This window comes from Protomyctophum bolini (assembly GCF_963924005.1).
Source record: "Protomyctophum bolini genome assembly, chromosome: 18".
NCBI lineage: Eukaryota > Metazoa > Chordata > Actinopteri > Myctophiformes > Myctophidae > Protomyctophum > Protomyctophum bolini.
Window position 1 is genome coordinate 25,675,183 of NC_137879.1, and position 26,750 is coordinate 25,701,932.

General features: G+C 42.5%; 1 protein-coding gene across 4 annotated transcripts in view; it reads right to left on the reverse strand.

Moving 5' to 3' along the window:
* The window catches only part of gpam (glycerol-3-phosphate acyltransferase, mitochondrial), a 42,978-nt gene that overhangs the window by 13,085 nt on the left and 3,143 nt on the right, over positions 1–26,750 (reverse strand). For 2 of the 4 annotated variants that reach the window (XM_080788633.1, XM_080788630.1), the window contains exons 2-12: positions 19,806–19,954; positions 19,089–19,208; positions 16,172–16,245; positions 11,549–11,665; positions 10,689–10,838; positions 10,179–10,278; positions 9,741–9,877; positions 7,312–7,411; positions 1,961–2,173; positions 1,503–1,616; positions 1,080–1,165 (exon numbers count right to left, since the gene is read on the reverse strand). In XM_080788633.1, the coding sequence (XP_080644759.1) occupies positions 1,080–1,165; positions 1,503–1,616; positions 1,961–2,173; positions 7,312–7,411; positions 9,741–9,877; positions 10,179–10,278; positions 10,689–10,838; positions 11,549–11,665; positions 16,172–16,245; positions 19,089–19,208; positions 19,806–19,889 (1,295 nt within the window). In that variant the 5' untranslated portion in view covers positions 19,890–19,954. Of the gene's footprint in view, positions 1–1,079; positions 1,166–1,502; positions 1,617–1,960; positions 2,174–7,311; positions 7,412–9,740; positions 9,878–10,178; positions 10,279–10,688; positions 10,839–11,548; positions 11,666–16,171; positions 16,246–19,088; positions 19,209–19,805; positions 19,955–22,901; positions 23,111–26,750 lie in introns of all 4 variants that reach the window. The other 2 variants (XM_080788631.1, XM_080788632.1) reach the window with 2 other exon arrangements.

Genomic DNA, 26,750 nt, shown 5'->3' on the forward strand with positions numbered 1-26,750 from the left:
ACCAATATAATGTCTGCCCAAGGGGACAGACTGCTGCTACGGCACAACGCTCCCCCTCAACCCCGCTTCATAAAACAACTCTCTTGGTAATGCTTCATTTCCAATAAGCTTAGTCAACATTAATGCCCGTTTTGAACTCAAGACTTCAGCCTTTTCTGTGGTGTTGTTGTTGTAGTACAACACAAAAAACACCCGAGTCAACTGAACAACGTGCGACAGTTGAATCAGCTGTGCTGGTGTGGGGTCGCCTCCTGGGGCAGCGTCCTGTGGCCCCAGAAAACTTGGACAGAGCACCGCACCCCATTGTGTGTGCTCAGGATGCTCAAGGGCACAGTGTGTAGGGCATTAACCTCCAACAGGAGAGAGAGACTGCGCCTCTGCACATTATCGGTGCCCTTTGTACAGTATCAGTAAAAAAAGGTCACTATTTTTCAAAAAGAAAACACCAAAGACATTATTATTATTTGTTCAACAAAACCTCAGCTAGAAGTACTACAAGTAGAATAAGCAATTCAGAAAGAAACATCTCTCGATGCTGCTTCAGGACCTTGAACTAAATTAATTGTTGAATTGTGTCATTCAGGATATATATATATATATATTTAATGTTTTTTTGTGCCTTTCGCCTTTATTTTTTATGTTTTTATAGAGGGACAGACAGTTGGCTGACAGGAAATGGGGAGAGAGATGGGGGGGTGACATGCAGTAAAGGCCGTCGGGATTGGGAGTCGAACCCGCGGCACACTGCCAGACTGGATTACCAGCCAAGGTGCCTGGACTGCTGAGCCACGGCCCAGGACACAGGATATTATTGACTGTTAAATTATCTAAACAAATGTATATGACTGATACATTGACATGTAGATTTTTTCCCCCTCTGCTTTTCCCTGTTCTAACATGACTTTGCAAGACGATTTCCTATGAATAGACATCACACAGGCTGACAGGCACCGTCTCCTCAAGTCCAGTTGTTTGTGAATGCCGCCCAAAGCTGATGGTAAACTCCATCTAAGGCTAAATACCGGCATGAGACTGAGAGGGAAAGTTGAAAATGTTGCGTGTGCGTGTGTGAAACATACTCTGCAGAGATGATGGTTGGGACCAGGGACTGTTCCAGGGACAGAGTTGGTGGTATGTTACGACTTCTCTGGGACTCCAAGTACTCCTGCAGACAAACATACAGTACAAACATACAGGTCAACCACCAAACCAAGATAAATAAGAATAAAGATGAAATATACAAAAACATATCTAAAAAGATTGAATGAATGCTTAAAAGGGATAATTCATTTATTTCTGTCGATTACTCCATGGAGACTTAAATTAATGGATATTTTTTCTTTTTTTGTCGCATTCCTATGCCAATAATTTGATGACCAGCAGTGGTTCCCTATGGAGGCACAAATGAGACTGTGTCTCCATAGGGAACCACTGCTGGTGAGGTGAGTAATAGATCGAAAATAAATTGGGTGAACTGTGTGTGTGTGTGTATGATTCATCACCTTTAGGGAGAAGGGCTGTGTGAAGTCCACGCGGACACAGCCATAGTTCTTCCTCAGCATACGGAACACGCCACAGGCCACGCCCCACAGACTCTCATTCTTCTTGGGCTTCCCCTGGTGGGACATCATCAACATCGTTAACATTAATGCACCCTCACTGTAGTCATCTAGGCTTACCGTATGTACAGCACTCTTTACAAGCCAGTTTGGGCCAATGATCAAATAATTAACAATTAATACCGTTATACCAAAAACCGAAATTCAAACAACTAAATGCAAGAGGTGTCCGTGAGATAAGACTGATAATAGTCAATAATACTACATAATAATAATACATTAGAGGGTAAGTAATGTCATTTTAATGACACACACACACACACACACACACACACACACACACACACACACACACACACACACACACACACACACACACACACACACACACAAGCTCTCACCAGCTGCTCGCTGTTGTAGTTGCCCTCCAAGATGCGGTCGTAAGCGATGCCGACCGGCACCACCAGCACGTCCGGGATGGCCCCGGTGGTCAGCGTGTCCACCACGATGGACAGCATGCCCGCCCGCGCCGGGGACGGCTTCCCGCTGCGGGAGCGCGTGCCCTCCAGGAACACCTCCAGGAACTGCTGCTGACGCAACAGCTCCTCCGTGTACTGGAGTGGCCAGACAGACAGAGAGCAGAGGCACACACACACACTTTAATTTAGTTAACCCAGACAGTTTTCTGAAAAAAATGTTTCTATGACTCAGTGGCGCTTACATTATATGTAATTGGCCGCAGAGTACCGACCCACATCTGAAAATGTGTTGTTCCAGGGACCATTTATTCAAAGATTTGCACACGTTTTCATGTTTCATTTAAAAATATTGCAGATCTATAACCTCAAGCTTGTATATCTGCTATTTTTCATTAGCTAAAGTTTAAAATAATGGTTAAAGTGGTTAAACGCTAAGGTGACACAGATGTGTTCCAGGTCTTAATGAGAGCTTGGTTCTTAATTTGATCACATCCTGTTTGATCGCATTGCTTCGTTTGTATAGCTTTTTAACCTGTGCAGCACAGGTTAACGCATTCAGCAATAAAAGACACACAGACAGAGACACAGGCATATACAGTAACCCAGTCAGACAGACATAGGGTAGGTACATTTGTACATGTGTTGAGTAGTGAGACTATTAAACACAAACCGTCCAGTTGGTACCTGGACAGGACAGATATACATAGGTCAGAAGAATGGATTAAAAGAAAAGAAAATAGATTGTCGGTCTTGTCCAGGGCAACTAAATAACACAACTAGCATATAAATAAGCAAGCAGGAATAAAGTCAATGCGTCAACTGAGGAAAACAGCTGTGTCAGCACACTACTCAGTCTGACTGCAATGTGAAGGTCAGAGTTCGTGCGCACACACGCATGCACGCACACAGCTGCATGGAGGCATTGGAGAGCAAGATACTTTGGCATGAAACAGAGACGGGGTTGTGGCATCTACTGTACAGTGCAGTGAGTTGGGAAGTAAGATGATAACAATTGTGTTTGCTTCTCACTCTCCAAGGGCAACCGACGTCTTATGCACAGAATTTAAAATGTTAAATGCTCAAGGCGGCTGCCTGTGGCAAAACTACAGTATAATCACAAAATTGTTAACACTGTGATTGACATAAGAATGCAGCAAATAATCGTAGAGTGTGACTACTTAGTTGCAGTGTGAATTGTGTCCTTTTAGCCATTCAAAAGTATTGTTCTGATTTTGTACACAGAACCACAACAAAACATGAATACAGCTTAGTTAAAGTAACTGGCTCAGTCACAATAGTAATAGAATAGCTGTACTGTAAATGCTCAGCGGACGGATGCATGTATGATGTAGTATGGTAGAAAGTTGGAGGTAAAACTGTGGTAAAAACTTTGGGACCATTATAACAGCATGCAGTTGTTCTGGTGAGATAAGCAGCAGAGTGACTGTTTCCAATGCCAGCATGGGTCTCAACGTACACTCTTATCTACGGGCTACAAACACACAGAACATCCATTTACTGGACCTAAACGTTTCCCACTGTGAACCATTGTATGAAATAAGTAGCTTATAATGGCGGCGAGGCATTAATTAATTCAATTAATTCCCCTCAGTCAGAGAAGCTTGTCGGACCACATTATGCAAATGCCTGTGCACAAAGTACGGTCTCAGGGTTTAAGTCATTTGTCAATTGTCAAGACCTTTGCTCTTTCCAAAGCACAGGCAACAAGGGCTTTTTATGTGACGACTGTGGGTGAATTATGAGGGTTTCAGTTCATGAACTGGATGCTTCTGACATCAAAGTGACATCAAAGTGTCCTTGAGCAAGACACAAAACCGCTAACTGTGTTGCCTCTGCCGTCTGTATTAATGTGTGCGTTAAGTATTACCAGTAAGACGCGCAAACGCGGGAAGCGAACGCAGCTCGTACATATTTGGGTTTTTTATTTAGTTAAGTTATTTTTAAGTTAAGTTTTTAACTTAGCCATAACCATATAAGGAGTCCCCAAAGCAGCTATACGTCCAAATATGGAGTGTGTTGCATCAATCACAAACAAATCACTCAGCTCAATATATGGGCACAAAGGGGACACACACACACACGGACGGACACACAGACAGACAGACATGATCTGCTAGGTCTCATAGTAAGTGCTCACTGCGTTCGCAATCACTGTGTTCGCAATCATACCAGTAAGACGCACTGAGGGCGAGAAGCGACCTCGCTCTAAAGGGCGTACAGTACATGCATGTACAGTACATGCATGTGCCTGGGTGACGGCAGACTGCTGGGTGAGCGCTGGTGCTTTGGCATGGGGGAGTCAGATCAACATACTGTATGGAATGAATTCTGTACTGGCCATATATGGAGCGTGTCTTAAGAGTAGCCTACAGGGTTTGATGAGGTCAGATCAACATATGGATGTCAGAACAGGTCAGCTCCATATATGGAGATCTAAGGGTGGCAGCAGGGGCAGTGTCTTGAGTGTACAGGGTTTGATGAGGGCCCAGGTAGGGCCGGGCCTTAGTTTCCGAGCCTGTTGAGAACTCTAGTTTTCGCCGGCTGCTGGGGGCGTGGCTGCAATAATAACTTTGAGGCAGCCCATCTAGAGTTTGAATGGACAAGCATCAGTCAAAAGGAAGGATGGATGGGGAAGGATCAACATACAGTATGGAATGTCAGAACAGGTCAGCTCCATATATGGAGATCTAAGGGTTTGAGGTTTGAGTTGCTTGATCAGGGATCTCCATATATGGGCATTCCCATATATGGGCTTAATATTGATCTCCAACCCTGATGATGTCACGTGATGTCACGAGGCATGACCATATATGGAGACGTGGGGTGACGGACGAACTGACTGACCGGAAATGCACGTTTTCATAGTAAATGCGACCTGTGGTCGCAATAAGGGTCAGAAGAAAGTTATTCTGTTATTTTTATTTACTATTACGACTATAGAACTGTACGTCATTGCTCTATTTTGCCGTCTTGTTGCTTGTGGCTCAAGCCACTTGAGTATTATAGTTCCGTCAATATGCATGTGCTGAGTCAGCTGGGGGGTGGGGGTAGGGAACTGTGATGGACATTATGAATCTGTTTGTTTAACTGTATGTAATGTGTTTTATTTTCGTTTTTCGTTTTATTTTTCGTTTTGTCATTATTTATTTATTTTTGTTTTGTATTTAATATTGTCAAATCATTTCGTGATAATATTTTGTTTGTATTTGTGCTGCCAGGGGGATGTGGGGGGGAAAAAAATATATGTCAATTGTTGAAATACTTATGTGTACTATAAAGAAAATGAATAAACATGTGTTTAAAAAAATATATATGCATGTGCTGGAAAGAAACATGTGCTGGAAAGAAACACAACTGAGAATATTTTTGTCACTGGCACTACTTGAAAGAGCGTCTGATATGTCTTTAAAAACTCATAGCTTCAATGATTTTCTTTCCCCCTGTCAATTAAGTGTGTACCCGCCATAGACTAATACCATTACATAATAAAGCCAGCAGTGCTACAGTAAGCGAGCGAGGTCAGCTACACTCTTATCCATCCCGTCAACCAGGCACACCACAAGGGACAAAGATTAGGGCCAAAGCCCAGTGGGCTGTTGTTGAAATATATCAGATAGGAAACATATGTTGCACGTTCATAGAGCAACCCTCAAGTGCACAAACACAAACACGCATGCACACTTTCATGATTTAATTATGTCCACATAAGAGGGTACAGTGCAGTCGCAAATAATACACAGTGCTATAAAAAGTAAAGTCAGCAAATACACAAACATCCTCAGGGGTATAAGTAACAAGGTCTTCGCCATATTTGGTGGCTACCAGTAATAGAAGAGATGTTTGGCCGTTTTTTGGGGCATTCCAAGTTGTTTAAAGCAACTGAACATGACCTAAACTGCCAAAACAAAAACCTGTAGACTGCACCTATAACAGTGATGTAAATAGGTTTTCAATGTAATGACTCCCGGGATGCAGGTATGGTCTTTTAGATGAGTCCCAGGGACATTTTATGAGTCCCACTTCAACGATGTTAGGAGTCATATTTTGCCATTTTTTCAAATTGCAGCATTTAACTACCATTTCATTTTATATGGTTATAATGTGGTTTATATCAGTGGTTCAAACTCTTTCATGTCAAGGACCCCCAAATTGACACTAAATAGCCCGCGGACCCCCCATTTGAAAAGATATGCCAGGGACCCCAATAAGAGAAGATTTTTATGGTGGCAGTGATTTTCAACCCGATTAATTTCAAGGACCCCCAGTTTGACATGCATTAGTCTACGGACCCCCCATTGAATAGCATTTCTATCTCTGGGACCCCCGATTTATATTGTAAAATCAATGCTAATTCAACTCTGAGAGCGTACAAATGGAACGGGTCCATTTGGTTCCATTTGTACACTCTCTGAGTTAGCTTGAGTTAGGCTCTGAGTTAGGCTTCAATTGACCTAGATCTATGGCAATGGTGGTGAAAGAATTAATTGACAACATCTGGTGTATTAGCAGAGAGATGTGCCAAGTCTTCAGGATTATCAGTATACAGAGATGAAACATGGAAGATTTGACACAGGAATGTATATACAATACAAATGTTCGGACATATCCTTTGCTATGAGGTCAACTATTTGTATCATGACGTGCCCTTTATAGAGCACCGCAGTCCCCCCCCCCTTTCAGAAAAGCGAGTGGCCCAGGAAGTGGAAGCCCCATGCATTCTCCCATCGGCACTTTTAATATAATTTATTTAAAGACGGTTACGCCGCGGACAAAGCCAATTCGGATCGTGACGAATCATGACAATGAACACAATATTTTGGGACGATCAAATCATTAGAAAGAAGAAAAGAAAGTCAGGAGACAACACTATTTGTTTTGTTTTTCGTCTTATAAATTATTTGATCGTCCCCAAAATATTGTGTTCATTGTCATGATTCGTCACGATCCGAATTGGCTTTGTCCGCGGCGTAACCGTCTTTAAATAAATTATATTAAAAGTGCCGATGGGAGAATGCATGGGGCTTCCACTTCCTGGGCCACTCGCTTTTCTGAAAGGGGGCGGGGACTGCGGCACTCTATAGGCATAGCAGCCATTCAGAATGTTTTAGTTAGAATAGTTTCTCTAACCAGCCCTGTGGTGTGATGCAAACAATGAGGCAAATACAGGATAACCTCAGTACAGCAAGCTGGTACTCTATACAGAATGTAGCCTTAATCACTCCATTGAAGTTTGAGTGACTTTCAGGACTTACCGCGTGCAAAAGTGATCTGTACAAAACGTCTTTCTTCCCGTCCCCCGTTTCATCTAGTTTTCGGCGAATGAAGAAACCTCCCAGTTTGCGGATCAATGTGCTGCAAACGGAAGATATTGCGGATTATAACATGTATGCATCAGATTAGACACACATCCCATTCCCAAACCTAATGTTTTAACCACATGAACCCCACACATGAACTCTGTGGCGAACAGATCTACAAGCTCACAACATGTCACAACACAAGGTGCTGTGAGCGCTAAGATATGTATATGTAGAGCGAAAACAGGAGGGGGCCCAATACGTAGCACTGGGGGACTCCAGTCAACTAAGTGTATTGGGGGGGTTTAATGGGTAGTACTGGACTCTTTGTACTGCAATGTCCAGTATCTTTCTGGCATGTCTTGCATTTTAAATATAAACTGCACAATTCAATTCTGTCAGTATATGATTAGAAGTTTACAATGAGTTTTATTTTGTTTTATCATTTTGACATACATAATAATGCATTTTTGTCAATCAATCAGTCAATGTGGGTGAGGCAGAACAGTGGATGAGTGCATAATGCAGAACTGTAGCTGGCCACACTGTTGCGATGGTCCTACTGTAGATCAATTCTGTCTGGATAGACCTGTGATGCATGTCCTGCTCTCTGTGTCTGCCTTCAGTTTCCTGTCTCTCTCTACAATGTTTTGTCTAGAATTTCTAGAAAACAACGCCCTAAATAAAGTAGCAGATTTGCTGCTAGAGTCTTGGTATTAACTGCCAACGGATGGATTAGTGGATTTGTTAAGGCATGCAACTTCCTAAATCACACTGAAAGAGATTAACGTAGCTATTTGGACAATACTGTGTTGCATTTCCTGGTTCTCAACATGGAGTGCGGGGACCCCCAGATATCACCAGTAAGACGCGCAAACGCGGGAAGCGAACGCAGTCTGTCCCGCTGTTACTGTATATGTGGACCTGGCCCCTTTTGTGCCCATATATGGAGCTGAGTGGACCTGGCCCCTTTTGTGCCCATATATGGAGCTGAGTGGACCTGGCCCCTTTTGTGCCCATATATGGAGCTGAGTGGACCTGGCCCCTTTTGTGCCCATATATGGAGCTGAGTGATTGCTGATGCAACACACTCCATATTTGGATAGCGGGACAGACACACGGACAGACAGACATGATCTGCTAGGTCTCATAGTAAGTGCTCACTGCGTTCGCAATCACTGCGTTCGCAACAAAACATACATTGTACACTTCAGCCCTATATACATTACGGCCATTTGAAAATAGCCGATTTACAAGCTCACAATGCCGCCATGTGACGGCTTGTGAGCTTGTAGATCTGCTATTTTCACAACTTTTGGTACTTTAAGTACATTTTGAATGCGAATACTTTTGTACTTTTACTCAAGTACATTTTGAATCCGGGACTTTTACTTGTATTTCTATGTTGCAGTAGCAGTACTGATACCTTTACTTAAGTAAAAAATGTGAGTACTTTTTCCACCACTGTCCACTTTGAAGCATAGTACAAGCTGATAGGCTGTGATCAGATAAGCTGCGTGACAGCTGATATCACCTTATGGCATACACATGACCCTGGGTCACACACCTTGGATCACCACTGAGCCCATTCTAATCCATTTCCTTTTAACTGAGCTCTATGGCCTATTTCACTGCTGGTGGCTGTGAGAAGATTAATCCTCTTCTAAGTGCTGATCTCCAGTCAAGTCAAAGTTCATGGTATAGCATTGATTTTATACATGCTTCATATATATATATATATATATATATACATTACAAAGTACATTACAAAGTACAGTAAACCCTATTTATAAGTAAAACCCTTATTTGCAGCGTTGATGAAACTCTACCCCACCCCCACAATAACGCTGTAAGTATGCTATAGAACACACGCGCACACGCAAGTCCTGGGACAAAAATAATGTCTAAATACTGTTTTTAAAAGATGACCTAAGGTTATGTACAGTATAGTTTTTTGGTAGTTACTCTCGGTTCTGAGAGTGACGTTAAAGCAAAATGGCCGCTGTGTGCTGTGAATATGATGAGTGGATCTTAACGAGCCTCGTTCCAGCGTTAAGTTCTATAAAAACACTTCCCAGTTCACATCTGAGAACTTCCACTGCATTGCGACTGGTCGCTCTTGCTGTGAAATCAGTTTTCTAGGAGAACGCAAGCTAAGCTAAACTAAGCTAAAGTGAAGACGCTGGCGTCGACTGTTCGCCGCTTCACCTCCAAATGTATGAATGAATAAACCATTGTAAAGCGCTTTGAGCACTTGGGAAAGCGCTATAAAAATGCAATTCATTATTATCCGTTTTATTTTTGATAAGACGAGAACAAAAACATTAGTTTTCCGGCCCACAGCGTGCCGACCACTCCACGTGGATTAAAAGAAGGTGTCTCACCTGAAGATGGGTATGTTGAGGTTGTTGCCGGCTGCGATGTGTGGGGCTTTGATGTTGTGACAGAAGAGGATGAAGGTGATGAGCAGGTAGTCGATGTGAGACTTGTGAACGGGGAGGAAGATCAAGGGTACGTTGTTCTGCACACAATGCAAACACACAACAGTCAATTATTATTATGTTTTGTGATTTTTGTAGGGTCAGACAAGGTTTTGATAACAGTTAACATTTACTGTATATCCATCAATTTGTGGTGGATATCAGGGGCAAAGCGATAACTGTGTACTATTAGCAGCATTTGTATTCACCTGGGCACACCACCATTTGCTCACCACTTTCAGGATAAAAGTAATTAACCGAAACACAAATTGTCTGAAAAATAATGAGTGAATACAGTATATTGTATGCATGTGCGCACACGCGTGCGTCTGTGTGTGTCACCTCTGTAGCAGCTTTCTTGACCATCTCCAGTTGTCCCTTGTGGATCTGGATGCTCCAGAAAAACCCATTGAAGAGCTTGAGCAGAACCCAACCTGTCAGTCTGGGAAGGAAGAAAGGAAGCGTCGGTACAAAAGTCAAATGTATTTTTTTGTGCACACATACTGTATATACTGGGTATGCGCATGCATAACGTGAGTGGCAAAGTGAGTTTAACGTTGTTTAATGTCATTTAATGCAATCAGATAGGACTTTTCTGTTTGGATGTATGAGCCAGAAAGTTTTTGCCACTCCGTAGGCGTTCCCGGCTCCTGCATAACTTCCGGGTATAATGATGATATCACACGCATAGTCGCATATCCTCTATTGCATGATATTGGATCTTCATGTATTACATTGTGGACTTGTGTAATCGAGTACATTTTGATTGACATATGGATGTATTTTTGGTGGTTTATGTGCCTGTTGATAGTTAAGATTGAGTTGTCATGGATGTGCGTTTGGCGTGTGTACCTGATGATAGCTGGTGAAACGTTGGCCACCATCTCCTGGAGGAAGCCACGCGCTTTCCTCCTCATCCCTCTGATGGCCTTCTGGTCCTGGGCAGACTGGACGCCTGAGCCATCAGAGTCTATGGCCACCTCCACGATGGCACTCTCCACCCTGACACAGAGCGGAGGGAAGCAAGTCTTGAGTCTTCTAGACTAGAGCGCTGGTTGGTTCCCCACTCTTTTATGGATCACTTGAAAATCTCGAAAGCATTCTTGCATTTTTCATTCATCGTTTCGTCACGTCGGCCTTCCTCAGCGTTTCAAAACTCTTTCAAAACTTTTGAAAAACTCCTGTTTTGAAACGCTGAGGAAGGCTGACATGCTGAAACGCATCTGTTTTCTCTTGGTAGACTGCTACTGTGTGTTGCTGAAAATAAACAAGTTCATAAGGGTTCAAGAGGGTGCAGGTATTCCTTTCTCTAAGCTGACAGTTTAGTACATGGAGCACAATCAATTGAGGCTGTTGCAACCTGTGTAATTACAGGTCTTCTCTGGCATCAGCATCCTGTGTTTCTACATTCTACCCATCTAAATAAAGGAAAACCTGCCAGAAAATATACTTATTTTATCCATCCAAACCGGTCAGGTGAGGGCTCAGAGTTATTGTCAAAGTGTCCTTGAGCCAATTCTGAACCCCTAATTGCTCCTGAAGTGCAGGTTGGTGCCAATATCTGCACAGTCTGCATGCACTATTCATCTGATGATCTGTCCAATTCATGAATGAATGCATTGATGCTTTGGAAACTCCAATTAGTGGAATCTGTCAGACAGTTGATCCATCCATCCATCCATCCATCAATACATCTTTGTCAGGTGCTGTACCTGCTGTTGTTGAGCACGTTCTCCACTACATTCCTGGCAAACATGTCCTTGTTGACATCTCTCTCCAGCACAAAGAGCACATAGCTCAGCCTGCGCGCCAGCCAGCCCCTCTGCCTGCAACACATGTTAAGATAAGACACATAAACACACACATATTATGCATAAACATACCGTGAACATACGCAGCATTACACAGTACACACACATACACAGCATACCCTTATTCAATTAACGTTATATTCAACACTTATTAAGGGGGTAGAGCAGCCGGATGGGAACCATGAGGTTCCCAGTTCGATCCTGGGCTCCTGCAGAGTTATTGTCGAAGTGTCCTTGAGCAAGACTTTGAACCCTGAATTGCTCCCGAAGTGCAGGTTGGTGCTTTGCATGGATTCCTCCGCCATTGGTGTATGAATGGGTGAATGTAACTAAGCACAATCTATGTAAAGCACTTTGGATAAGAGCGCTATATAAATGCACGACATACCCGTGAGCATACGCAGCATTACACAGTGCACGCAGGGAGATTGTTCTGCACAAGTGCATCCATTTGTGTGCCACACGCCTGATAGATATACACATCACAATCACACACGCACGCACGCATGTATGCATGTGCGTACTGCGTACATGCACACACGTCAGGACCATCACAGAAAGGGTTTCCTCCTCTACTCTCCTATAACAAAAGAATACTTGATTCATTGTCTGCTGTTGTCTTTGGTAAGTAACCGGGCACCCGTCCAGAAACCGGATAACAGCTCAGAGAGGCATGTCAATTAGAAGCCCGAAGCCATTCACAACCACAACAACTGACAGTTCAAACATCACACTTCAGCCGCACTTTGTCCTGACGCCCTGACGCCACATCCATTTTCGTAAGCAAACTAATTAAGACCTGACTCAGGTCACCTGAGGCAGATTCACCTTTTAAACCGGTAGTTCTCACAAGATTATTTTTTTATTAGTTTAGTTTATTAGTTTGTTTTTTTCTTTCCATACAAAACATTCTTAGTTCATCCGTTTTTTCTTTTTCTTATTCTGGAAAAAAAAAAAAAAGGGTATAGACTGAAGCCTAGGCTTTATGTAAAAAGAAATGGCAGATGTACAAGCTCACAGTGCTGCATGAAGTGACGAGATGTGAGATTGTACGTGCTATTTTTGAATAGCCAACGCAAAAATCTAAAATGACACAGGTGCCACTTTCAACCTGGTGTCGCTGTTTTTGGGGACATTATAGGCGAAAACTCAAAGTACTTTTTACATTTTCATAGTATGTTGTTTAGACTGATCCTACAGTAGGTTCTTGGTTTACTGAAGGACTAAACTGTCTCTGCATTTGATGTATATGTATTTACCTTACTGCTCTGGTTGCTAAATGCCAATTATTTTTATTGTAAAATATTTCTAGGGTTATTCTAAAATAGCGGATGTGCAGATCTACAAGTTCACAACTGGCCACCACGAGTTGTGAGCTTACAGACTGGCTATTTTTGCTGATCACTATGAATGAGGTTAAAAATCCTCGTCTCATAGGATATAGGTCAGGATATATAATTATCATCTCCTTTTGTAAGGAATCTTGGTTTTCACTTTGTATTTCTTGCTGTTGCTTACAGAAACACAGGGGAAACAGGGAAGATTGCTGACTTTAATGTCACAATGTATCATTGAAATCATAATGACCTCATTTGCATACCGCACATTAAGCTGACATAATACAAACATACTGTCAAAATGAACTAATAGGCAGACTGGGAGAGTCAGAATTTGGGTGAGTCACAGCATGTATAGCCTGGGGTCCACCTATGCTTTCTATGGCATAGGCACTGGCAGCTCCCAGCAGGATCTGTGGGAGAATCTAGACGCAGCTGCGTGACATGAGACTAATTAATTAGAGCGACAGAGAGAGAGTGTGCGTCAATTTAACAAAGGTGCAGACGATCAGAAATCAGCAGAGAGTGATACTCTCGGTCCCAGACTTCTTTTTTTCTCCCTGGAAATAAAAACGTCTGGGTTTCCGAGGCTACAGCATGTACAGTATAACTCACTCACTCACAACAAGCCTTAGGCATTTCAGATTATTTATTGTACGTTATGTGTTTGTACACTGTCCAAAGATTGTTTCCACGTAGAATATCCTATATTTTTGATATATTTATAGACCTGTGAGCTGCTCCAACTTTCAATAGGACCTCCCCCATCATTAAGTAAATGAGTTACTTTCTATTACTATAGTAGCACAGACAGGGATTACGTTTAATGCAATCATATTTTTATCACTTAAATAAAGTGCCCCTTGGGGGACAGGTTTCCACCAGGGCAGGTCAGGTTGTGGCCTCCTGATGGTGCTATAATAGGCCAATGTGAAAAGGGTGCCATTTCTTCTTATGCTTTGGATGGCAATTGGATGATTTGAGGCAAAAATTCACCTGTTGATGACGCTATAACAGGCCAATGTGAAAAGGGTGGGATATATTCCTCAGGCTAGTAGGAAAGTCTATGAAAGATTTCACGTATAAAATTGCACGCTGCGTTCATGATTTGAGGCATTTTGTTCCAAAAATGTGTTTTGCAAAAATTGGACAGATCCGGCTTGAATTTGCTGGATTTTTGGACAGAATCAGAGGAGTAATATCAATAATTTTGTTTTTCAAAAGTCGGCCTCCTGGTGGCGCTATAACAGGCCGTTCTGGAAAGATTGGCATCCAGGGAGTGTGTGCAAAATTTGGCATCGACAGGGTTAACAGTGCCGGAGATCAGCTGTACACAGACGGACGGACGCACGGACGGATGGCCGGCCGGCCGGCCGGACGGACAGTCCGACACACACACACGGACGGAGTGCAAAACATAATCTCTCCCCATGCCTTCGGCCTATTGGAGACAATAATATGGAGTAGTACAGAGATGCAGTACTGTATACTGTAGATACAATGGACATTTTATTTGGCCTTTTTTCCCTGTCTTTATCAGTATGTGCTGCGTGAATGAAAATGGTGAGTGAATGTGCTTAAACCTTTTTCAGAGATGTTGTGAGGTCCTGTTGTTTTACCCGACACAGAGATGATTAGACTGAGCATCGAGCTGCAATGCACAATCACTTGACCTCAAGTATCCTATAAGTAAATCTCAAACTAGATAGAAAGATGCATTCCTAGGTCTCATAATGAGTACATTTTTCTCCAAAGACTCAAGTCCGTTCTTGGAATTGAGGAACGGCCACCTGGCTTGTGTCCTTAACTCTTGCGAAAATTAACCATGCACAATTCACGTTCATTAGCTGCAAACGGATACGTTCAGACAGTTCACTGAAAACACGCTCACCATTAGCGCATTCACGCACATCACTGCAAGAAGGTGTGTTTTACATTCTGTGGTCAGTATCTGGATGCATGGTGGGACCAGTGTCTGCTAACAAACACTATCAATTATTCATCCTTTAAAACCTGTTTCATTGCCTCCACATATAGAAATGTACTCTTTTTAAAAAATATATAAAAAACACTGGATCATCAATCAACTTGTGTTGAAGTTTCATAATATGCATACGAGTGGAATATATTGCTAACATAATATGTGGGTGAAAAGAAACCACTTGACTTCCCCAATGGGTTGTCTCATCCTCTACCTTACATCATCAGTAGAATGAATCACAATGTAAACGTATGCAAATGTAGGAGAGACTCCTCGACTTCTCACCACAACCTGGACGTACAATAACTAATTTAACCCATTTAGGCCTGACCTCGAAATGTATTTATTTTTATTCTAAATCCTCCAGTTTTCTGAAATAAATATTTTCACAATTTTTCAAAAATAGCAGACCTACAAGCTCGATCTGCTATTTTTCAATAGCTAAATTATAACATAATGTTTAAAACACCAAAAGGGGGGTTAATAGAGGTAGGCCTGTTCTATAAGATTATATAGTGGTGTCCTCTCTTCGGTCAGAGACACATTGATCTATAAGATTATATAGTGGTGTCCTCTCTTCGGTCAGAGACACATTGATCTATAAGATTATATAGTGGTGTCCTCTCTTCGGTCAGAGACACATTGATCTATAAGATTATATAGTGGTGTCCTCTCTTCGGTCAGAGACACATTGATCTATAAGATTATATAGTGGTGTCCTCTCTTCGGTCAGAGACACATTGATCTATAAGATTATATAGTGGTGTCCTCTCTTCGGTCAGAGACACATTGATCTTCAGTTGTTCTTCATTCCAAAATGACTAGATCAACAACAGATCATACTGTAGGTTCTCTCCCCTTCTCCTACTAGAATGTACACTGAAATTAACTCACACACCAAGCAGACTACTGCCTCTATTTTTGGCAGAACAAGTATTTTAGGCTCAAAGTCAATAGAGGTCAATAGGTGTCAGCTGGCCAGACACCTAGGTTGACTTAGTTGGACTTAAGTCAACTCTCTAGGACAGGTTATGGATATGTCTAACAACACTGAAGGTGGCAGGCGATATGATGTAAATTAATTAATAGATAGATCTTGTTTAGATGGTGTGTGGGTCTCAATGATGCAAATTAATAGATGCAAGCCTTGTTTAGATGGCAAGGTTCTCATGGATGTAAATGAATACATAGGAGTTGATTGTTTACCTGGTGTGGGTCTCATTGATGTAGATGACATTGCGTAGTCCCAAAGAGGGAATACTGGTGTTGAATAGCTTCTCCTTGGGAACAATGACAAGACAACAATCAGTACACATGAATTCAGCAGCTGAAATGTCTATTAGTGGCCTAGTTAGTATCATCATGAGAATTAAGAGTTAAGGGTTTCATTAAGACTTGTGTTTTTTTTTAACTTTCAATTCCACATCCTCGTTCGGTTTAGTTGAAGTTCATGTACTTCACAGGGCTAAAACACATGCGTTTTAGTTTGCCAGGTCAAAATCTCCCTGCACCAAATAAAAACGAATCCATGAGGATAGTTATGTCATTATTCAAACCTTTTTTTCCTAATTTCAAACATTGACACACATTATACATGCACACTCACGCACGCATGCGCATAAGATCTGGTTGCAAAAGGGGTGAAGTGGCCCTTTAACTTGGTGTATTTTTATGCTCATGGCCATGGGTCATTTGATTGTGGGGGTCAATAGTGACAGCTAGCCAGATACAGAATACCGTATAGCGATTACATGGTCTAGCATTGCAGATAACCTTAAAGATTTAGGCTAGCTGTCCTTACAGTGGTAAGAACTTTGCTCTCCCTGCTTTTCATGACATCATTGGTCCTGGGAGGGGTGGTTGGGTTTGCTTTTTCTTATTTCTCTTGATCCTTTATGTTAGTTTTACACGTTGTGTATGTACATGTATCTTGTTTATTTTATTTCATTTCTTATTCATGATGCTGTTTTACATAATTGTATTGTTTCTGTGATGAATAAAAACAACAGATTTCCACCTCCATCATCAACAGCAAACAAAATGTTGTTGTGTGGTGTGAACGTACCAGGTGTGTTATAGGGCACGTTCGGAAATGCGCTCTGAACGCACTGGTGTGCTCTCGTGTCGTTCGTTTATTCAGTGCACTCAGTGCGTTGTCGTTCGAAGATCCTGTGCGCTGCGCACCGGGTGTGCCGAGTGCCCGCACTGAGCGACCCTACCCTGAAGCTGGGGTTGGCCGGTGTGATTCGTGTGAATGTGTCACAGCTGTGGTCGTTCGTAAATAAGGCACACTGAACCATAGACTGTAAAAAATATGGACAAAGCGTTCCGCGGGTCTAACATGAACGTAAAATGAAGCCTGTCTCTATCTGTGGAGGCAGCCATCTTTCAAGATCCGGGCCCAGGCCCAGCTGGCCCATTGGCTGGCCCAGACAACGAGGCGGGACTTCCCCCCTTCTTCTTCGTTGGTTTTTATTTTGACTCGAGTGGGAGGGGAATCCCTATCATAGACTGTAACGGTAGCCACGCCCCTCAGAACATGCGCGACTTTATGGTCATTTCTTTTATACATGGGACCATAATTTTCCAAAAATAATATTATGACATTAGAAATGAGACTTTAAACTAGTGACTGGAAGCAAAAAGTATTCATGACCATGTTTATTAAGGTAATACAGTCTAGGTGAAGTTGGGCCCAAATACATGGACTTCTATGGGGCTATGGGTTTTTTTGAGCACAATGACAGTGCCACAACAGGCCATTATATGAACTTTCATTTCCTTAGTGGCTTCACAAAATATCTGTCTGACTGCCCCCCTGCACTGAACGCACTCTGTGACGTCACCGCCCACCACACTCAACAAACTGACCACATTCCCGGTGCGCATTTCCGAACGCGCCCGTTGTGTGTTGTGAACGTACCTGACTCTGTGGAGTACAGGTGTGTTGTTGTGGTGTGAACGTACCCGACTCTGTGGAGTGCAGGTGTGTTGTGTGGTGTGAACGTACCTGACTCTGTGGAGTACAGGTGTGTTGTGTGGTGTGAACGTACCTGACTCTGTGGAGTGCAGGTGTGTTGTGTGGTGTGAACGTACCTGACTCTGTGGAGTACAGGTGTGTTGTGTGGTGTGAACGTACCTGACTCTGTGGAGTACAGGTGTGTTGTGTGGTGTGAACGTACCTGACTCTGTGGAGTACAGGTGTGTTGTGTGGTGTGAACGTACCTGACTCTGTGGAGTGCAGGTGTGTTGTTGTGTGGTGTGAACGTACCTGACTCTGTGGAGTGCAGGTGTGTTGTTGTGTGGTGTGAACGTACCTGACTCTGTGGAGTACAGGTGTGTTGTTGTGTGGTGTGAACGTACCTGACTCTGTGGAGTACAGGTGCGTTGTTGTGTGGTGTGAACGTACCTGACTCTGTGGAGTACAGGTGTGTTGTGTGGTGTGAACGTACCTGACTCTGTGGAGTACAGGTGTGTTGTGTGGTGTGAACGTACCTGACTCTGTGGAGTACAGGTGTGTTGTGTGGTGTGAACGTACCTGACTCTGTGGAGTACAGGTGTGTTGTGTGGTGTGAACGTACCTGACTCTGTGGAGTACAGGTGTGTTGTTGTGTGGCGTGAACGTACCTGACTCTGTGGAGTACAGGTGTGTTGTTGTGTGGTGTGAACGTACCTGACTCTGTGGAGTACAGGTGCGTTGTTGTGTGGTGTGAACGTACCTGACTCTGTGGAGTACAGGTGTGGTGTGAACGTACCTGACTCTGTGGAGTGCAGGTGTGTTGTTGTGTGGTGTGAACGTACCTGACTCTGTGGAGTGCAGGTGTGTTGTTGTGTGGTGTGAACGTACCTGACTCTGTGGAGTACAGGTGTGTTGTTGTGTGGTGTGAACGTACCTGACTCTGTGGAGTACAGGTGCGTTGTTGTGTGGTGTGAACGTACCTGACTCTGTGGAGTGCAGGTGTGTTGTTGTGTGGTGTGAACGTACCTGACTCTGTGGAGTGCAGGTGTGTTGTTGTGTGGTGTGAACGTACCTGACTCTGTGGAGTACAGGTGTGTTGTTGTGTGGTGTGAACGTACCTGACTCTGTGGAGTACAGGTGTGTTGTTGTGTGGTGTGAACGTACCTGACTCTGTGGAGTACAGGTGTGACAGCATCGTCCCACAAACGGTCTCTTGCGGTTCAACAGGCCCTCCTTCCATGTGCTGCTCACACAACGCAGCACTGAGGGACTGGAGCTGCGCTCCTGTGTAAACACGGATGGACAACAATACTATCAGTGGTGGACAGTAACTAAGTACTTTTACTTGAGTACTGTTGTTTTTTTATTTTATTTTATTTTTTGCAATCTGAGGACTTTCACTCCACTACATTTTAAAATACTGTGCTTTTGACTCCAAAACTTACAAAAATATATTAAGAATAGGGATGCACCAAAAGGGAAATTCTTGGCCAAATCCGAATACCGAATATAGGAAACAGTTGGATATCCTACAATTGCTGTCATGGCCGTACGATAAAGCTAATGATTTATGGCAAAATAAATGGTTATGGCAAAACTTAACTTAAATAATAATCACTATTATGGGTCCATAAAACATTTATTCAGCTCCTTTGAATGCATTAATTGCATACACTATTCAGTGATATATTTTCCGAAACCGAATAGACATTTTCAGGCCGAATATTCGATGCATCACTAATTAAGAATATACATTATATTTGTACTTTGCAATTTGCATTTGCTTATTATACTAGTATTTACTTGCGAGGGAACCACTAATACATAAATCGACTGGATGCGCTTAAGACAAAAGCCCCTGGTCACGAGTCTGGGACTTACTGAGTCATCGCTGGGAGCTTTCCAGCGGTTAGCTCCTTGTTCTCCACTGTTGACCTGCAGCAATAAGCCGTCTGAAAACTCCATCTCCTCTCCTCTCTCTGTTCCCGTCCTCTCCTCTGCCTCTAGATCCCACACCAGCAGCTAGCACGCTGCAAGACACACCAAACACAAAAAAGCATTACACGCAGGGATCGTTTTCTTTTTTAACACAGGCACCCTTTCAGGCAAAACTGTGTACAACACAGCTGCAAATCCCATACTAGATGTTGTCCATGGCAGCCCCATATGGTCTGTGATTTAATACCCTCTCCATATATAAAGTATACCTGCAGGATATGATCTAACCCTACAACACTTCCCACACACTGTAATAGTCGAAACACAAGACTGCAGGACTGTCCCAAGATCTGTCCATCCTGTCCCTACAACAAGCTGGCCAATGCTCCAAGCGTCAGGAGTCAGGACAACAGATTCGGTACCCTTAGAGGCCTAAGAACATATAGTGCTCTTTATTTCTTTGCATCAGCATTTGTTGCCTATTTAGATAGTTGCTAGTTATGTGATTTACTCTGTTGTCGGTTGAATAGGGATAATCATGCAGCTTACCTTAAGCAGGGAAACTAAGAAAAATGTAGAACTAACAACTAACGTAACTAACTAATGTTTCGTTAATCGAGAAGCAGTTGTGAAATTAATCCAAAGGGTTGATTTTAATCAATGTACATGTGTGCGTGCGGGACTGTGTGTGCTCCTGAAAATTGTAGGGGGGAGACTGAAGGCTTAAAGCCACAATAGCGACATATACGACGAACTGGCAAAGAGCTTAAAACACACAGAGGAGTATATAGACAAAGACTATAAGCAGACACAGGAAAACTCAACTGACAATGGACACTGGGATAGGTTGGGGAACTAAGAGGACACATCAACAAACTACCAGAATACAAGACAATGGACACTGGGATAGGTTGGGGAACTAAGAGGACACATCAACAAACTACCAGAATACAAGACAATGGACACTGGGATAGGTTGGGGAACTAAGAGGACACATCAACAAACTACCAGAATACAAGACAATGGACACTGGGATAGGTTGGGGAACTAAGAGGACACATCAACAAACTACCAGAATACAAGACAATGGACACTGGGATAGGTTGGGGGACTAAGATAAGAGGACATGTCAACAAACTACCAGAATACAAGACAATGGACACTGGGATAGGTTGGGGGACTAAGATAAGAGGACACGTCAACAAACTACCAGAATACAAGACAATGGACACTGGGATAGGTTGGGGGACTAAGATAAGAGGACACGTCAACAAACTACCAGAATACAAGACAATGGACACTGGGATAGGTTGGGGGACTAAGAGGACACATCAACAAACTACCAGAATACAAGACAATGGACACTGGGATAGGTTGGGAGACTAAGAGGACACGTCAACAAACTACCAGAATACAAGACAAATAAGAACATACACACAGAAGTCTATGCGGTATGCGCTGAGGAGCAAACGGTGACACTTCGTTGTAAAATGGTGGCCTACAAAAATACTGAATATAGCCGATATACAAGTAGATTGTCTATTTTCACTATTAAAAATAACTAAAATAATAATTGTTAATTAATCATAGTGGAGGCTAACTTTTTACGTCACTCTGGATAAGAGTGTCTGCTAAATACCTAAATTGTAAATAGTTGTAAAATACAAATTGTTCTGACCTTTATGTACAGTAGGTGTGTATTGTATTGGGATAGGCTAGTTATAGTTACATAGTTGGGTGGATCACAGTCACAGACAAACTATTTTCTAAACGTCCTTATTAAGATCCTCTGGGCGTCTTCAAACCCATCACTGATTCATACAGAATAACTTAAACAGTGTGATTTTCAGTGTTGTATGATTGATGTGGTCATCTTAAACTGACTGTATTGGTATTCACGGACATGAAAGAGTGTAAGATAAGGTTACTTTGTCTGTAGAACTCAGTGTTCTTGCCTTCCCATGCCCATGAATATATCAATATTAAGTATTTCACATTCATGATCTAACCCGTCAGCCAAGTTTATATGAATACACCTCGTGACTAATGGCAGGCTCGGTTCTATGTTTGGAATGATCAAATTGCATTTGAAATAGACCTTGTGAGCATCAGAGTCCTGACAAGTGTTCAAGTGACTAAGACAGAGAAACAGAGGGTTGCAGAGGGGGAGAGAGAGAGAGAGAGCGGGGAGAAATAGAGACAGAGAGAGAAAAGAGAATGGAGAGAAAGTACGAGCTATTCATTCTCTCTCCAAGACTCGCACCGTAATACAAAGAAATCCTTAGTCTCTTGACCACTGGACTTACTTTGCTTACATCTTTAAGTCCCGTTTCGTCTGCCTTTTGAGTAGGGCCAGAGCTATCCTGAACGAACGTAACATGAAGCCATAAAATACTTCACACTGCTGGACCTGGTGACACTGAACATAATTAGGTTCTACCTCACTGAATTGTATTTTCCTTTTGGAATATTTTCGGGTGAGATATGAATTGTACAACATGTGGACAACATGTTGGTCCATTTAGAAAATACGTAAAATTGTGTGTGTGCGCGCGTGTGCGTGTGTGTGTGTGTGTGTGGTCTGGTTGAGGTCATCTACAGTAGTTGGGAAAAAGCAGAACACAAATCATGGATTGGCACTCTCTGACTTTGGCAAGGCTCCTCACTATCAAACCAGAGATGTACGTACATACAATATGAGCTGGGTTGGAAGACTGGAATACATGCAAGTTATTACATTTACTCCATTTGTAGATGGATGGCGATATACTGGGTTCTTCAATATTACATTTTAACCATATAAACCCTGGCGTCCCTATTTTGGGCAAATTAATGTTCAATAAACTTACAGAAACAGAAAAAAATATAATGAAAATGGCAGGATCTGTAAGCTCACAAGTCACAAACGTGTCAAGTGCTGAAAGGGATAGTACACCCAAAACATTACTAGTTATTTTCTCTCAATTACACACCCCATGAAATCTCCATGCATTCATGAAAATATTCCACTTGTCATTGTAAATAAAGGAGTTCATTTACCAGATATTTTTCACTCCATGCTTGACCTTCAACTAAAGTACACTTTTAAGGTTGTATTTGGCTGTATTTATTCAAATCACTTCCTTAATCCTAATTAAAAAAATGTCCCCATCTTTGTTTTACTCCTACAGTCAGACATTGTAGCAATCTGGTTCCGGACAGCACACTGCCAGTCTGCCACCTTGAACGCCGACACGACACCACGAGCACTGCAATGACAGAGAGAACTATTTTTGATCCCACACTGTCCTTTGTGATCTCGTGCCGTGTTAGACTAGTCATGCCTACGCTATAGTGCCAACCAATTTGGTGGATCTGCTGGTATACACACAGTCGTACACGCACGAACACACAGCAATTCATTCACCCACATGGCATCCACACTCACAACAGGGACATACATATAGCCTATTTTAAGCATGTGTACAGTACATGTAACCACAAAAGACTAAGCTTGTTCCATGAGACACATGGAGCATGCTGGGCTCCAGGCCATGTCCACGTTTCTATTCAGAGTAGTAGAAAGGTCCTACAATCACTTGCTCCGTTATCAAGAGTGGTGATAGAAGAACAACACTTTGAACAAAGTCCGGCACGACACGCACAACATACTGTACACACAGGAGGGCTATCAACCTAAAGTATGCATATCTAATCTATAGGGCTTACACCATTTACACATTTAAGTTAACGATTTATTGTCACGCACAAAATGTGCGATTAGGCCTACATTTATAGACTGATATTTCAAACAACTAACCACCACCTTAACCCTGCTACTCATGTATTCTAGGTTAATAGAATTATCAAGAAGCTGATATTAAGGAAGTCGATTATACTTTGTTGTTAAATGGTGGTGTACAAATAAATGGGCGATCTACAAGCTCCCAGCATGACATGACACATTGTGAGCATATCTGCTATTTTCCCTATTTTTATCGTTTATTAATCTTATTCGAGGTTAACGTTTTGAATAGTAACCTACACAGTACAGTACTGTAGGCTTCATCATGTTTATGTGTGTGTGTGTGTGTGTGTGTGTGTGTGTGTGTGTGTGTGTGTGTGCGTGCGTGCTGCGTTCAAGGCTTATGCTGCATGTCATTCTGCTATCTAATGAAGCAGACATACTAGTTGTGCTGCTCTACACCTCCCAAAAAAGAAGAAATGGACATTTTGCACAATTACACGTTTTGGGAGGGGGGTGGCCATATATTACATAGTATTGACTAAAGGAGGTGCTAGAGGAAAGGCCATGGGGTCACCAAGATTTATAGGACTCATCTCATGCATAGCATGAAGCCAGCCAGTAATTTCTTTAAGATACTTTATCTTGTTTGGGCCAAATTGATGGATGGACAGACAGACAGAAAGTCACGTCACAGACGGACAATTCCATCCGTAGTAGGACCCCACTGCAAGTGGGGCTAAAGAAATAATCTTTAAACACATTAGTATATGGCATAGAGCAGTGATAGCTTCTCTTATCTCGGGATGTACAGGCTCTGCCTCAGAATGCACTGAGAGTCTGTTAGTAGAGGAACAGGATATACAGAGTACGTAGTGAAAACTCCTGAGTCCTGCAAATTAATTTGTCCTAAGGACACACACACACACACACACACACACACACACACACACACACACACACACACACACACACACACACACACACACACACACACACACACACACACACACACACACACACACACACACACACACACACACACACACACACACACACACACACACACACACACACACACACACACACACACACACACACACACACACACACACACACACACACACACACACACACACACACACACACACACACACACACACACACACACACACACACACACACACACACACACACACACACCCCTTAACTATGACAAATTACATGCATGTCTCCATTCCACTCTCCACTGCCTGAAACTGATCCAGCTGGCAAATGGGGGAACCTAAATAGAAACATAGTTTCACAGTTCTTGACATGGTTGTGGGGAGATGTCAGAAGCAAACCAAATAAAATTAACCTACACCGTTCCCGTTTACATATTAGTGACTTCAATGGGTTTCATATGGAACCCCCTGGGGTCTGGCAGGGAACCCAGAGCACACTTGGGGGAAAACCACTGACCTATTATAGGTGTTTTTGACATCCAAGTGGCTCATGAGATTTACAGATTTAAATTAAATTTGCATTGCGATATAAAATCACTCAGTTGAGAACGAGTCTAGGCCTGTGATGACCTAAGTGTTTTTCCTAGCTCAGAACCAGTGTTTTGAAGTAGACTGCACATAATCCCTCCATCATATCACGATGCATGATTAAAGGTTCATCATATCGGAACGATATTTACTTTAAAATGCAGAAAATGATAAACAAACAATAAATGCTACAGTTCATCTTCCCTGCATCGATTGTTTGAATTGTGCATCAGTATAGGCCAGGCCTAATAAATCAGATACTAATGTAGTGTTTTAGTCTGCTTCTTTCATTGATCGATTGAATAGTTTGCTAAATAAGTACAAAGGTACTGTACAGTTATACAATAATGCCAAGAAGATAACACAAAAAGCCCTGAGGGCTTGTTTCCATTGTGGTCCTGTGTATTAAATTCGTCAAGAGTTTCTGCACCCAGAATCACACGTGGTAAAACCTCGTACTGGAAAGTTGTATTGCAACATATAAATTGACCATGCAACAAACGGTTTACGTGGCAAAATTTCAATATCACGCATCCCTAACGACCAACAGTGTCATCTCCATTCCCTTTGCTGTTGTCCAGCATTCCTGCAGCAGAATGAGCACTGTGTGGTGGTGTAGCCAGGCTGTCAACCTTGGGGCAGCAGACGATGCAGCCTTGTCAAAGGCCCTTAGTCAGGGCTTTTGGCTTGAGTCATCATGGTGATTTTCAAAGGGTTCCTGCTCTCTGTGCAGTGCAGCAGTACACAGAGCGAACTCATGCGGCACGCAAACGCAGAGCTGTCTGTCCATCCCAAACTGGTTCGTTTTAAACATGGGTGTCATCACTGCTTCTATAAAAAGAGACCAATGACTAATCACTTATTAATCACATAATCACATCATTTCGTCATAAGAAGATCAGTGAAAAGAGCTCACAATAAGTCGTGACCCGTGACGCACCGTGAGCTTGTAGATCTGCTATTTTAGCACTAGTAGCAAGAGATTTTATATATTTTTTCAGCTGCAATGACATCATGTCCAAAATAGGGACGCCCGGGTGAAAATGTTTAAATATCCCCAGAACCTCCATGGCATGGGCTTCTATGAAGCTACAGTTCAAGTAAAAGAATGAGTGAAAGTCAAATGCAAGAAAGGTACAAAGGAAATGGTGTGCAAAAAAACGCAATGTGATGAAATGTAGTCTTCTGAATTCCTGTCTACTTTATATTGCTCATTCCATAACCACACATCTCTCGTCCACATTCTTCCTCTCAAATGTCGGTCAATGACCCTCTGAATTCAATTGAGTTCAATGGGCCTCATGGGTAAACTATTTAGTAATTACACTAATTACTGCAGCCTGGGAATAAGCACGGAACATATGATGGAAGAGCATCTCCATTGGGTATTCAATGATGGAAATAAAAAACAGAATGGAAAATATTACCTTACCACTACTAAAATCACACCCGTGTGAACTGAGTGGTGGAACTCCCCTCTCCCCCTGCCTCTCTCTCTCTCTCTCTCTGTAATTAGCAGGCAACAGGGCAACACTATCTCTCTCTCTCTGTTTCTGGGACAACAGCGCCACTTTTGCCCCTACTGGTACTCTAAACATAGTCACAGTCACATAGGTTAGGACATTGCTG